Below are 12,500 nucleotides of genomic sequence, written 5' to 3'. Positions count from 1 at the left end.
GAGAGAGTGTGTGTGTGTGTGTGTGTGTGTGTGTGTGTGTGTGTGTGTGTGTGTGTGTGTGTGTGTGTGTGTGTGTGTGTGTGTGTGTACCAATGACAAACTCTACCGACATTAGTTGTGTGGTGGTCATGACGTCATATCTATTATTGATTTGGGCTAGTGTAGCGTTAGTCAACTGAGGCAAACAATACACTCTAGACTCAATTTATTCATGTGTTAGCTCGCTGGTGGGGCAAGGTATACTGATGAAGCTAATGTGTGTAAATGGTCTCTATCCCTGCGTTCCAATTCGCATACTTTCTACTATTTAGTATGGTAGAAAAAAGATTTAGGATGTCCCGATTCTTGTGGCCAGATTTAGGATGGTTAGAAGTACCCGGATGTCCTACTTCATGCGGCCAAGATTGTTAGTGTTAAACTGCATCCTATTTGGGCGATTCTGACCCACAATCCAGTGCGCACGTGAAGTGACGTCACATCGTCAAGGTGCAATGTTATGATGAAATAAGAGAGTAAAGTATGTCCCAATAGTATGCCTACTGCATCCTAACTAGATTTGGAACGCAGGGTTTGTGTGTGTAATGGTCTTAATGGTCTTTTTAACCCTTCCCTCCCAGGTACATCTTCCCGCTCTTCTCGCTGTGCTGGGCCGACCTCTTAGAGGTCAAAGTTCGCGTCCCGTGTCAGACGTTAGATTACGTCACCGCTAACTACGGGTCGTCATGGAGCGTCCCCCTGGCAACCTGGGACTGGAAGACATCGCCTAGCAACGTGCAGGACAACGGGGTGTGGCCTGTCAGCGAGTGGGCGGAGCTTATACAAGTCTACTGACCTGTGTGTGTGTGTGTGTGTGTGTGTGTGTGTGTGAGTGTGTGAGAGAGAGAGAGCTAGTGTGTGTGTGAATGTGCGTGTGAATGTGTGTGCATGTGTTGAACCTTATATGAGAGAGAGCGTGTGTGTGTGATAGAGAGAGAAAGTGTGTGTGTGTGTGTGTGTGTGTGTGAGATGTGTTTACTGTCAAGGAAGTAAAAACTACTGAAATATAAAAAATTAAATGACTGAAAAATACATTAAAAAAAGATGAGAGTGATTTTTTTTTAATTTCCTCAAACGCCAGTGTGAGAACAATAACTGTGTTCTGAATCTTTACAGACAAAATGTTTGAACCAATAAACAATAAAAAGAGAATGAGTTCTGTGAGTTATTTAAACACCGTCAGACTTCAAACTGTCCTGTGAGCAATGCATTGTGGGAAACGGTAACAGACTAACTTCAACCCTGCGTTCCAAATCTCCTCCCTCTCTCTCTCTCTCTCTCTCTCTCTCTCGCTCTCGCTCTCTCTCTCTCTCTCTCCTATCCTCCATACTACATCTGATCATAACAATAATCTAGTTAGGATGCAGTATGCTACAACTGGGACATACTTTATCCTAACATGGCTCCTTGATCTTGCCTCTTGCTTTAATATCCGTCTCATTGCTGGTTGTTTTCATATTGAGGCTCCGTCGATATGACATTGGATTGTGGGTCAGAATCGCCCAAATAGCATGCTGATTTCAACACTAAATATCTCGGCCGGATGTAGTAGGACATCCGGGTATTCCTAAGCATACTAAATCTGGCCACAAGAATCGGGACATCCTGAATCTTTTATCTACTAAACTTAATAGTAGTTAGTATGGGGACTGGAACACAGGGTCTAATTTAAACCCTGCGTTCCAATTCACTTTTTCTCTTTACTACAATACAAACTAAAGCGTTCTGAGTAGGCTACTGCAGAATGCAACAGGATGTAGTAGGACACTCTAGCTCTTTGTTTGTGACTAGTAATGTCCCCACCTTTCATGCTGTGTTGAGGAATTTAATGTATAAATGTATGTGTCGACTTCTAGAGTCAGAAAACAAAGTAATAACTGCAGCAGTCACTGACACTAAACAGAGTGATACAAGGTTCTCCTCTGGGCTGTGGAAACATTGGAATCGATGCTTGTATGTATTTTAATCTGTGTTGACTTGTATTTGTGTTGTCTTTTATATGGAACTTTGAGTCCAGAATAAAGTATTCATTCTTTAATTCATTGTCATATGCACAACAGTTACAGAGCAGTGTCTGGCAATGACATGCTTTAGTCTTGGGATATTAAGACAAAGTAAAAGTATAAGAGGGACTGGCATACTAAATAGTAGATAGTATGGAAGTATGGGGATTGGAACGCAGGGACTATCTCTAGACTCTTATTGTGAAAGTCCACACTGGAAGTTGTGCTGGGGATAATGAGGGTGACGTCACGTCCTGGTGTCAGTGGCTGCGATGGAAACTCAGAAGGTAAGAGCCGTCCCCTCGGTCTGTCAATAATATATAATAATAATAATAATAATAACGTGACGTCACATGACGAGAGGGAGAGGATATGCAGCTAGCGGTTAGGCTTTCTCTCATTCACTGTCTCTGTGTGTGTCTCTCTCTCTCTCGCTCTCTGTCTCTCTTTCTGTTTCTCTCTCTCCCTATCTCTGTGTGTGTGTGTGTGTGTGTGTGTGTCTCTCTCTCCCTATCTCTGTGTGTGTGTGTGTGTGTGTGTGTGTGTGTGTGTGTGTGTGTGTGTGTGTGTGTGTGTGTCTCTCTCTGCCTCTCTCCCCCTCCCTATCTCTCTGTCTGTCTCTCTCTCTGCTTATCTGTGTGTGTGTGTGTGTGTGTGTGTGTGTGTGTGTGTGTGTGTGTGTGTGTGTGTGTGTGTGTGTGTGTGTGTGTGTGTGTGTGTGTGTGTGTGTGTGTGTGTGTGTGTGTGTGTGTGTGTGTGTGTGTGTGTGTGTGTGTGTGTGTGTGTGTGTGTGTGTGTGTGTGTGTGTGTGTGTGTGTGTGTGTGTGTGTGTGTCTCTCTCTCTCTCTCTCTCTCTCTCTCTCAGGGTCTGTAGAGATATAGGTCACTACACTGTTATAATACTGTCTGTTATAATACTGTCTGTTAGAATACCGTCTGTTATAATACCGTCTGTTAGAATACTGTCTGTTATAATACCGCTGTTCTGTGACTCGGTGTTACAGTGAATGCTAGCTTCATGTATATACTGTACATGATGACGCTACCTGCCCCGGCTTAGCGGTCAGACAGGCTTAGACCTCTGGGCCAATCAGATAGCTTGTTCCAGGGGCTCATTTGCATATTAAACCATCACGAGCCCCACAGTGTCACGGGAAGGATCAAAGGAAGACGCTGATTGACAGCTCGTGTTTGCATAGATTATATCCATGACGTTTTCTTTCCATTTTGTTTTCCTTGTGATATTGTATCTGAAGAATGTTTGTTTTCTTCTCCTACGAGAGTTTTGTATTGTATTTTGTTTATCAATAAAATAAATAATTAAAATAAATTAATAATATATATAGGGGAGAGTGGCCTAAGTTGTGCAACTTTTTACTCAAAGTGACTTTAAAGTGAGGCCTTGACAGTAAAGTCTCCAACTCAAATATGTACATATATTTCAGGGTGTTGTGCATCCCTGGCAATAAAAACTTTGGATCTGGAATAAACTGTTGAAGAAATATAGCTTTCGGAAAAAAAGTTGTCTTGTGGCACAACTTGCCCCCGGTGTGGTGTAAGTTGTGCGGTTGGAGAGAATACCATGGGGTGAATTGTGCCATTGATATATATCTCATAAACGGTAATGCAAGACAAAGCCATTAGACAATCACTTATTTAAGGTGTATTTAAAGTAAATAAAGTAAATAGTTGACAAAGATTGAAGGACAATTTTCTTAAACAAGGCCTAGCAGATCTAATGGTTTTACCTGCAACGCCATTTGCGCTCTGTTTGTCTGTGTGAACAGGAAGCTCTGTCCAGGATCATCAACACTCTGACCAATAAGAACCAAGAACTGAAGGACTTCCTCCAGACAGTCGACAACACACTGACACACCTGAAGGTACACACACACACACACACACACACACACACACACACACACACACACACACACACACACACACACACACACACACGCAGACAGACAGACAGACACAGACGCACACACACACACACACACACAGACAGACAGACAGACACACGTTAATGTTTTATAACACAATCTCTAATCATGTTTATATGGTCCATAAACATCACAAGGCCTCAGAGTTCACAGTCCAAACTGTCTTTATCTTTTAATTTTTCAAATACAGACATGATATCACATTAGGGTAACCCATGTAAACATAAATACATCTCATCTTAATAAAACATTAGTAAGTTTTTTAACCGCCTGTTCAAACGGCCCAATCAGGAGGAGACATGCACGGTGACATCAGACCTGGAGGCGGAGCTAGAGACGCTAAGCTCCGCCCTGTCCGCGCGGGGGGAGGGGCTACATGATGTCATCAGAGAGGAGGAGCAACGGAAGGAAAAGGAGCTGAGGGTAAAAATACATTATTTATTTATTTTATATTTGACCATTTAAAGTGTCTACGAGGAACTTCCAGTGTGTGTTAATTCTAGCGCCCCCTTTGGACAAAAGCAGTAGTGTTATTACCACGCCAGCTGTTGTTCCTGGGTGAGCATATAGGGGAGACCGGGGGAAGTAGGCACACTTTTTACTCTAGTGAGAATTTCTCATCACCTAAACATCTTTCAATAGTCATTCCTACATTAAATCGAAGCTTAAGGTGTTGGCTTGAAATGTGAACCCTCTCTCTCTCTTCCCCCCCCTCTCTCTCTGTCCCCCCCCCCTCTCTCTCTCTCTCCCCCCCTCAGAAGCAGCTAACAGAGGGTGCCTCTGCTCTCTCCTCCTGTGAAGATCTTCTTCTCTTCGCTCACCAGACTCTGTCCATTTCCAGCGAGGACGAATTCCTCCAGGTCTGAACACACACTATTAAATATACAATAATGTATTATAACACACACTGTTAATGTGAAATATATAATAATGACATAATGTTAGAACACACACACAGACAGACATACAATGAAAAAGAGCATACACACACACACACACACACACACACACACACACACACACACACACACACACACACACACACACACACACATACATACACATACATACATACAATAAAAAAGAGCTAAAAGAACCATTCCGCTTACAGCACCTTTAAGATGAATTATATTTTATATAATGAAACTGTCTAATAAACTTGAATGTTTGTTTTCAGGCGGCGAAACAGATCAAAGAACGGTACGTCAAGGTTTTTATTCTGTTAATTATTTAACTGAATGTTCATCATGTTTATATATTAATCTGTCTCCATGTTTTATCTCTTCCTTTCTTCATTGATTTCTTCTCAAATACTAACAAACAGTAATAACACAATAATACACACAGAAATAACACAGCTAAACTAACAGATCAGAAACCAGAGTTAGTAATATAAACAAACCTCCAGGTGTGTGTGTGTGTTCTTTAAATTATATTTTTTATTTATATAATAAAAATTAAAATTAAATTAAATATGGATGAATAAATTAACATGTAAGCCCCGCCCCATAACCCTCCTAACTCCTCCCCTTTACTAACCCCATTGTGTGTGTGTCTGTCTGTCTCTCTCTCTCTCTGTCTGTGTCTCTGTCTTTCTGTCTCTCTGTCTGTCTCTCTCTCTGTCTGTCTGCCTCTCTCTCTGTCTCTCTCTCTCTCTCTCTCTCTCTCTGTCTCTCTCTCTCTCTCTCTGTCTGTCTAACCCTCCTAACCCCCCCCTCCCTCCACTAACCCCCCCCCCCCCCCGGTCTCCAGGGTAACCATGGCCCCAGCGTTCCGTCTCTCCACTCGTCCGGCGGCGTCTCAGAACATGAGTCAGTTCACCGTCGACTTCAGCACCGAGAAGACGGGGCTGCAGCGGCTCGGCTTCCTGCCAGGTCTGTCTGTCTGTCTGTCTGTCTGTCTGTCTGTCTGTCTGTCTGTCTGCCTGTCTGTCTGTCTGTCTGTCTGTCTGTCTGCCTGTCTGTCTGTCTATCTGTGTGTCTGTCTGTCTGTCTGTCTGTCTGTGTGTCTGTCTGTCTGTCTGTCTGTCTGTCTGTCTGTCTGTCTGTGTGTCTGTCTGTCTGTCTGTCTGTCTGTCTGTCTGTCTGTCTGTCTGTGTGTCTGTCCGTCTGTCTGTCTGTCTGTCTGTCTGTCTGTCTGTCTGTCTGTCTGTCTCTCTCTGTGTCTGTCTCTCTCTCTGCCAGGTCTGTCTGTCTGTCTGTCTGTCTGTCTGTCTGTCTGTCTGTCTGTCTGTCTGTCTGTCTGTCTATCTGTCTGTCTGCCTGTCTGTCTGTCTATCTGTGTGTCTGTCTGTCTGTCTGTCTGCCTGTCTGTCTGTCTGTCTGTCTGTCTGTCTATCTGTCTGTCTGTCTGTCTGTCTGTCTGTCTGTCTGTCTGCCTGTCTGTATATTAACAGTATATTTCTTGCAGGTTTAGGGTTAGGGGTTAGGGGTTAGAGGTTAGGGGTTAGGGGTTAGGGGTTAAGGGTTAGGGGTTAGGGGTATATACATATATTAACGTGATATTTCTTGCAGGTTTAGGGTTAAAGCTACAACGAGTAAGTCGGCACGTTGGCGACACCTTTGAACAAAAGCGGTAGTATTTTTACGACGCCAGCTGTCGTGAAGCTCGTGCAGGGGGTGCAAGATTCAAATAATCAGGAAGCAATATAGTGCGTGTCCGTGTGTTGAAAGTGTGAGGGCACCGGACTCCTTTCGGCTCGGTGAGAGTGGTTAGTGACACAGCATCAACTACACCTGATTGCAATGAGTTGATCCATTGTCACCTCTCACGGAGCTGAACGAGTATGTGTCCCCACACAAAGCGAATGAACGAGAGACGGCAGTTAGTTATGGATCACGATGAGGTAATGTGTTTATGTTGTTGTAAATAATGACTATTTCAGATGAATAATGGTCATCTGATGATGCTGGTGAGGCAAAGTAAACTTTGTTTTAGTAGGCTACCGCTCATTCATTTAGGAGTAAACACTGCAGTCTAGTTTCACTCCGTGAAATTGTGTATAGGTTGCTTGGCAACGCCCTCCCGCCCGCCTATCACTCTCCCTTTTAGCTTTTCTACATTGCATTTTCTTTTTTTTCTTTGATGGTTCAGCCCCGTTAGTCATTATGACGACAAATAACTGTCTCAAACAAGGCTCCCGCGGGACAACGTCTCAATTTGCGGGACGTGTGAAAAGTAATGGAAATGCGATCTGGTCACCCTAGAAGTTAGAAGCATTGTTATTGAAAGTGAGCCCCCCTTTTTAAATGCGTGTTTTATAATCTGGCATTTATCCGATAGCTGTGAGGAGACAGCAGTCTCCGTTTGTCTGTGTGTGTATTGGTCTGTATGTGTGTGTGTGTATCGGGCTGCTGGGCTCAGTGGCTCTGTGAAGGTGCTGCCTGCAGTGCTTCAACGTTTGTCTTCCTGTTACTTCAAAATAAAAGCCAACTCACGTTTGTCAAGTGAAATGCTAATGTGAAGCCAGTGAAATGTTTTTAATGTGAAGCCGCAGCCTTAATGCTCTATTTGTTTAACAGTAGCTAACTTAACTGCTGCGCGCTGATCTAAAGATAGTGTTTTTTTAATATAGAAAGCCGTGTCTCTGGCATTACCAGTGGTGACACGAGTTTTTTTGCTAAAAAAACGGCACTTTGTCCCGCACAAACGTAGTCTTTGTCCCACATCTGGTGAATTGGGATCTGGTCTCCCTATCCCCTTCCCTCACCTGGAGTGATAGGCTTCTCAAATCACGTTCCTGCGCCACACTGAAATCTGCGACCAATACGGATATGTGACCATAGAGCATGCACGCGTGAACCGAAAATCGGACTGGGTGTACGACCAGATCAAATGCAGTAATAAAAACTATATAAAAACGTCTTTCTTTGCACTGATGGTCTCGTTTGCTGTTAAAGGTAATTTATGATTATGAGAGGAAACATGAGGCTGTTTAAAAGATATTTAAAAGTTACTCGTTGCCGCTTTAAGGGTTAGGGGTTAGTATACAGTAGGCTATATATATATTTACAGTGTATTATCGTGATATTTCTTGCAGGTTTAGGGTTTAGGGTTAGGGATTAGTATATATAGGCCTACAGTAGGGTTAGGGGTTAGGGGTAAATATATATATTAACAGTATATTTCTTGCAGGTTTAGGGGTTAGGGGTTAAGGGTTAAGGGTTAAGGATTAGGGGTTAGGGGTATATATATATATATTAACAGTATATTTCTTTCAGTGCCTAAAGCTCCGGAGATCGACGTCTCCAGCCTCGTCGTCCGTGACAACACCATCTCCGTTGCCTGGCGACCGGACGGCGATGACGTCGTAGAATGTTACGACGTCGAACATCGAAAAACAGACAGCGAGTCGCCGCGGCAACCTGATGCATGCTGGGACAAGATACCTGACGTCAGGGAGACACACACCAACATCACAGGTCAGATAATCGTTGGTTGCGTTCCGAATCGCATACTTTCTACTATATAGTTTGGTAGAAAAAAGATTTAGGATGTCCCGATTCTTGTGGCCTACAATCCAGTGCGCACGTGAAGTGACGTCACATTTACGAAGCCTCCATATGAAAACAAACGGGGATGCGCCGGATATAAAAGCAAGAGGCAAGATCAAGGAGCCATGTTAGGATGAAATAAGAGAGTAAAAGTATATCCCAATAGTATGCCTACTGCATCCTAACTAGATTATTTTTATCGTCGGATGTAGTATGTAGAATAGAAAAAAGAAAGAGGAGGAGATTCGGAACGCAACCTTTGTTTAATTATTAGTGTGTGTGTGTGTGTGTGTGTGTGTAAATGTGTGTGTTTAACTGAAGAACCAAAACTTTGATTATTGGAGTAATGTTGTTTATGTTGAAGTTCATTAAAGTCTCTACGAGGAACTTTTAAATATTTCTGAAACAGTCTCATGTTTCCTCTGATGATCATAAATGACATGTAACAGCAAACCAGACCATCAGTGCAAAGAATGCTATTTTTCTATAGTTTTTCTTAATGCCTTTGTCATGGGTATACGCTCACCCAGGAACAACAGCTGGCGTGGTAAAAACACTACCGCTTTAGTCCAAAGGGGGGCGCTAGAATTAACACACACTGAAAGTTCCTCGGAGCTCCTTTAAACCTTTAAACCTTTAATGTCTCTGTTGTGTTTCAGGTCTGAAGTTTGATTCTCGTTTCGTCGTCGTTCGAGTTCGAGCTAAAAACAAGATGGCCGCCGGCGAGTTCTCTGAGCCCGTCGCCATAGAGACCAAAGGTAAACACATGAACACATTTTTTCTTCTTCTTCTCTTGTTTTATTGGCAGCGATTAAAGGTGCAGTCAGTGATTCTGGAGAACGCCTGTTGTCTAAATCACTTTCTGTCAAAATCAGTGAATATCTCCTCATGATCCGCTACCTGTCTGTACTGTGTGTGAGCTGGAAATAAATCTAGTGTTAATACACAGCCTAGGCTCTGTAAACTGGTATGTTGCTAGCTACGGTGGCCTCCTTTGTTGACATACCAGTTTACAGAGCCTAGGCTGTGCAGGTAGCAGATCATGAGGAGATATTCACTGATTTAGACAAAAATGTGATTTTGACAACAAGCGTTCTCCAGAATCACTGACTCCACCTTAAACGCTTTTAAATATTTTTGGCATTTTTATGCTTTATTGATAGTGTAGAGTAGGGATGTAACGATATGAAATTTTGAGTACGATGCGATACGATACGATATTGCGATTGATATCACGATACGATATTAAGCGCGGAATTCATTTCTACCCCCTTAAATTCTGTTCTACCGCTGATTTAAATAAAACATAAATGAATAATTCAAATTTTTATCTTATTATCAAGAGATTTCTGAGAGATTTAAACAACTTATCACCAAAACAAAGACACTGCTTCTCTACTATTTTTTTAAAGAAGCATTACACCTATAATTTTAAAATTAAATAGGAATTTTAAATCTAAACTTTAGGCACTTGTCTTTAACTGTAAAAGTATGCATACAATAAAATAATTTAACAATAGTGTGATCATTTTCCCATGTCTTATTTGCTTATCAACTCTATTTTATTCAACATTATTTTTGCAAGCCATGCTTTTACCTTAATAGGCCTACATTATGACAGGCACAATGAACTCAGTAAAATATTAAATTATGATTTTTATTTGTTATTAATTAAAACTGCAGTCTCAAAATCAATGTTTTTGCAGTGCACTCTGACCTAGTAGGGATTCCATAGTATTGCGCAACATGCCGGTGTTACGCCGAAAGCTGTGACCTGCCAGAATGTGTGATTCTGTGACCTGTGATTCTGGCAGGTCACAGCTTTCGGCGCAACACCGGTATAGCTCGTAAAGCTGAGTTCCTATGCTAGTTCACGTGAAGTTGTGATGAACATATAAAGGATCTTTGGACTTATTTCCTTCATCTGTCTTTCACCGAAGTTCGCCGACTTTACCGGGGATTTAACGCGCGGTCGCGGTGGATGTTTTTTTTTTTTTTTTTTTGGATTCTCATTTCCTCACGTTCGCCTGGATTCATAATGATATAACTGACCCGCGAGCAACTTTCTCTTCAGTCTGGTAAGCTACTATGCCGATCTTTGTCTCTATCTCTATCTCTCCCTTTTCTCTTTCTCTCTCTTCTTCTTTGCTGCTGCGTGACTCAATGTGGCAAAGCTACACGCGCTGGTCTGCCTAGTGTAAACAACGGCCCACGTGAGACGTGACTGTTCAGTTTAAAGTTAGAAGTCATGTTTCAGTGATAAGATGTTGTGTCAATGTGTTATTGTTTGGTTTCCAATGTTGGTGTGGCCCATACAGTGTTAGATTGAGTGCTACGTTTATGACAACGTTGCTTACCAGACTCTCCACAATGACGGAGCGCATTTACCATGCACGCTCGCCTCAATACCGTGACACGGTATAACAAGAAAAAACGTACGGTTGACATTCGTGGCCTTTTCATATCGCGAACGACCGTTTTGCGGTATATTGTTACATCCCTAGTGTAGAGACAGAGTTGAAATGGGGCAGAGAGGGGAGTGACATGCAGAGAACGACCGCGGGCTGGAATCGAACCCGGGTCTGCTGCTGGCCGAGGCCCATGGGGGGGGGGACGCCCTACCAACTGAGCTAAGGGCGCCCCCCTCATTCGCTTTTCTAATGTGTATTGTGTATTCTAATCTTGCCCCTGTAAAGCACTTTGAACGGCCTTGTGTCTGAATTGTGCTATAGACATAAACCTGCCTTGCCTTTGAACTCTTCTTCTCTTGTTGTTTATCGGTAGCGCTGGCGTTTGGGTTTGACGCGCTGTCGGCTCACGCGGAGCTGAAGGTCGAGGGAGACCATGTGACCTGGGAGCCTCAGGGCAAAGGTCACGACCCCCGACACGACCCCCGCCTGAGAGGGAAGGAGAACAAGAACAGGTCAATATACACACACAGAGAGACACACACACACACAGAGAGGTTCTCCCCAAATCCTCCACCCCAGCTTTAAGTCTGTTAAAAACCAGAGACCGTGGTGGTTATGAATGGACAGCTCTGTTGAAGGAGTCCATTTAGGCCAGACTGTTTCTCTGTGTTAATGTGTTAGACAGACACACACACACACACACACACACACACACACACACACACACACACACACACACACACACACACACACACACACACACACACACACACACACACACACACACGTTAATGTGTTTTGACTTTCTGTCCCTCCTCAGCCTCCGTACTTCGCCTCAGAACGCCTCAGGTAGACACTGTCCGGTTGCCCTGGCAACAACACCGTCACTCATCACCATTTCCTGCTTCACTGTGACATCACTGTGACATCACTGTGACATCACTGTGACATCACTGTGACATCAACAGCTTTCGTTTATTTTTATTTATTATAAGATCACATTATTTAACAGTTTTAATAATTTAACATTCTGCCGTCTGTCTCTCACTCGCTTCCTAAACAAACGCAACGCGCCGCCGCCACGCGCTAACAAAGATCTGTAGGACAGCAGGCGATAGATAGATAGATAGATAGATAGATAGATAGATAGATAGATAGATAGATAGATAGATAGATAGATAGATAGATAGATAGACAGACAGACAGACAGACAGACAGATAGATAGATAGATAGATAGATAGATAGATAGATAGATAGACAGACAGACAGACAGACAGACAGACAGACAGACAGACAGACAGACAGACAGACAGACAGACAGACAGACAGACAGACAGACAGACAGACAGACAGACAGACAGACAGACAGACAGACAGACGGACGGACGGACGGACGGACAGACAGACAGTAGGCGCTGGTGTGGTATAAACACTAATCCCAGCTCCTCACAGACACTAACACGTTGCTGCATCATGGCTGCTCCACCTCCATCATCCTGTTAACACCTGATCGCTCTCAAGACATATGACTGTGTTACTCACTCACTCACTCACTCACTCAGTAAAGGCTGTTACATACTCCGCGAGAAGAAAGAACAAAGTTCTCTGTG

The 12,500-nt window shown here is 43.2% G+C and overlaps 2 protein-coding genes across 2 annotated transcripts in view; both read left to right on the top strand.

The window, feature by feature from the left end:
* The window catches only part of fktn (fukutin), an 8,318-nt gene extending 7,199 nt beyond the window's left edge, over positions 1-1,119 (top strand). The window contains exon 10 of the mRNA XM_080054412.1: positions 618-1,119. Coding sequence (XP_079910538.1) covers positions 618-831 — 214 coding nt within the window. The 3' untranslated portion in view covers positions 832-1,119. The remainder of the gene's footprint in view (positions 1-617) is intronic.
* A 1,192-nt stretch (positions 1,120-2,311) lies between these two features.
* Positions 2,312-12,500, top strand: part of LOC307270516 (FSD1-like protein) — a gene marked incomplete at its 5' end in the record, with an annotated part of 12,977 nt that continues 2,788 nt past the window's right edge. The window contains 9 exons of the mRNA XM_080054397.1: positions 2,312-2,326; positions 3,827-3,922; positions 4,277-4,408; positions 4,744-4,845; positions 5,163-5,185; positions 5,738-5,859; positions 8,206-8,406; positions 9,138-9,236; positions 11,263-11,401. Of these exons, the coding sequence (XP_079910523.1) occupies positions 2,312-2,326; positions 3,827-3,922; positions 4,277-4,408; positions 4,744-4,845; positions 5,163-5,185; positions 5,738-5,859; positions 8,206-8,406; positions 9,138-9,236; positions 11,263-11,401 (929 nt within the window). The remainder of the gene's footprint in view (positions 2,327-3,826; positions 3,923-4,276; positions 4,409-4,743; positions 4,846-5,162; positions 5,186-5,737; positions 5,860-8,205; positions 8,407-9,137; positions 9,237-11,262; positions 11,402-12,500) is intronic.

Source organism: Ammodytes marinus, assembly GCF_949987685.1.
Source record: "Ammodytes marinus genome assembly, contig: scaffold_45, whole genome shotgun sequence".
NCBI classification, from domain to species: domain Eukaryota; kingdom Metazoa; phylum Chordata; class Actinopteri; order Uranoscopiformes; family Ammodytidae; genus Ammodytes; species Ammodytes marinus.
This window is presented reverse-complemented; position numbering and strand designations above follow the sequence as displayed.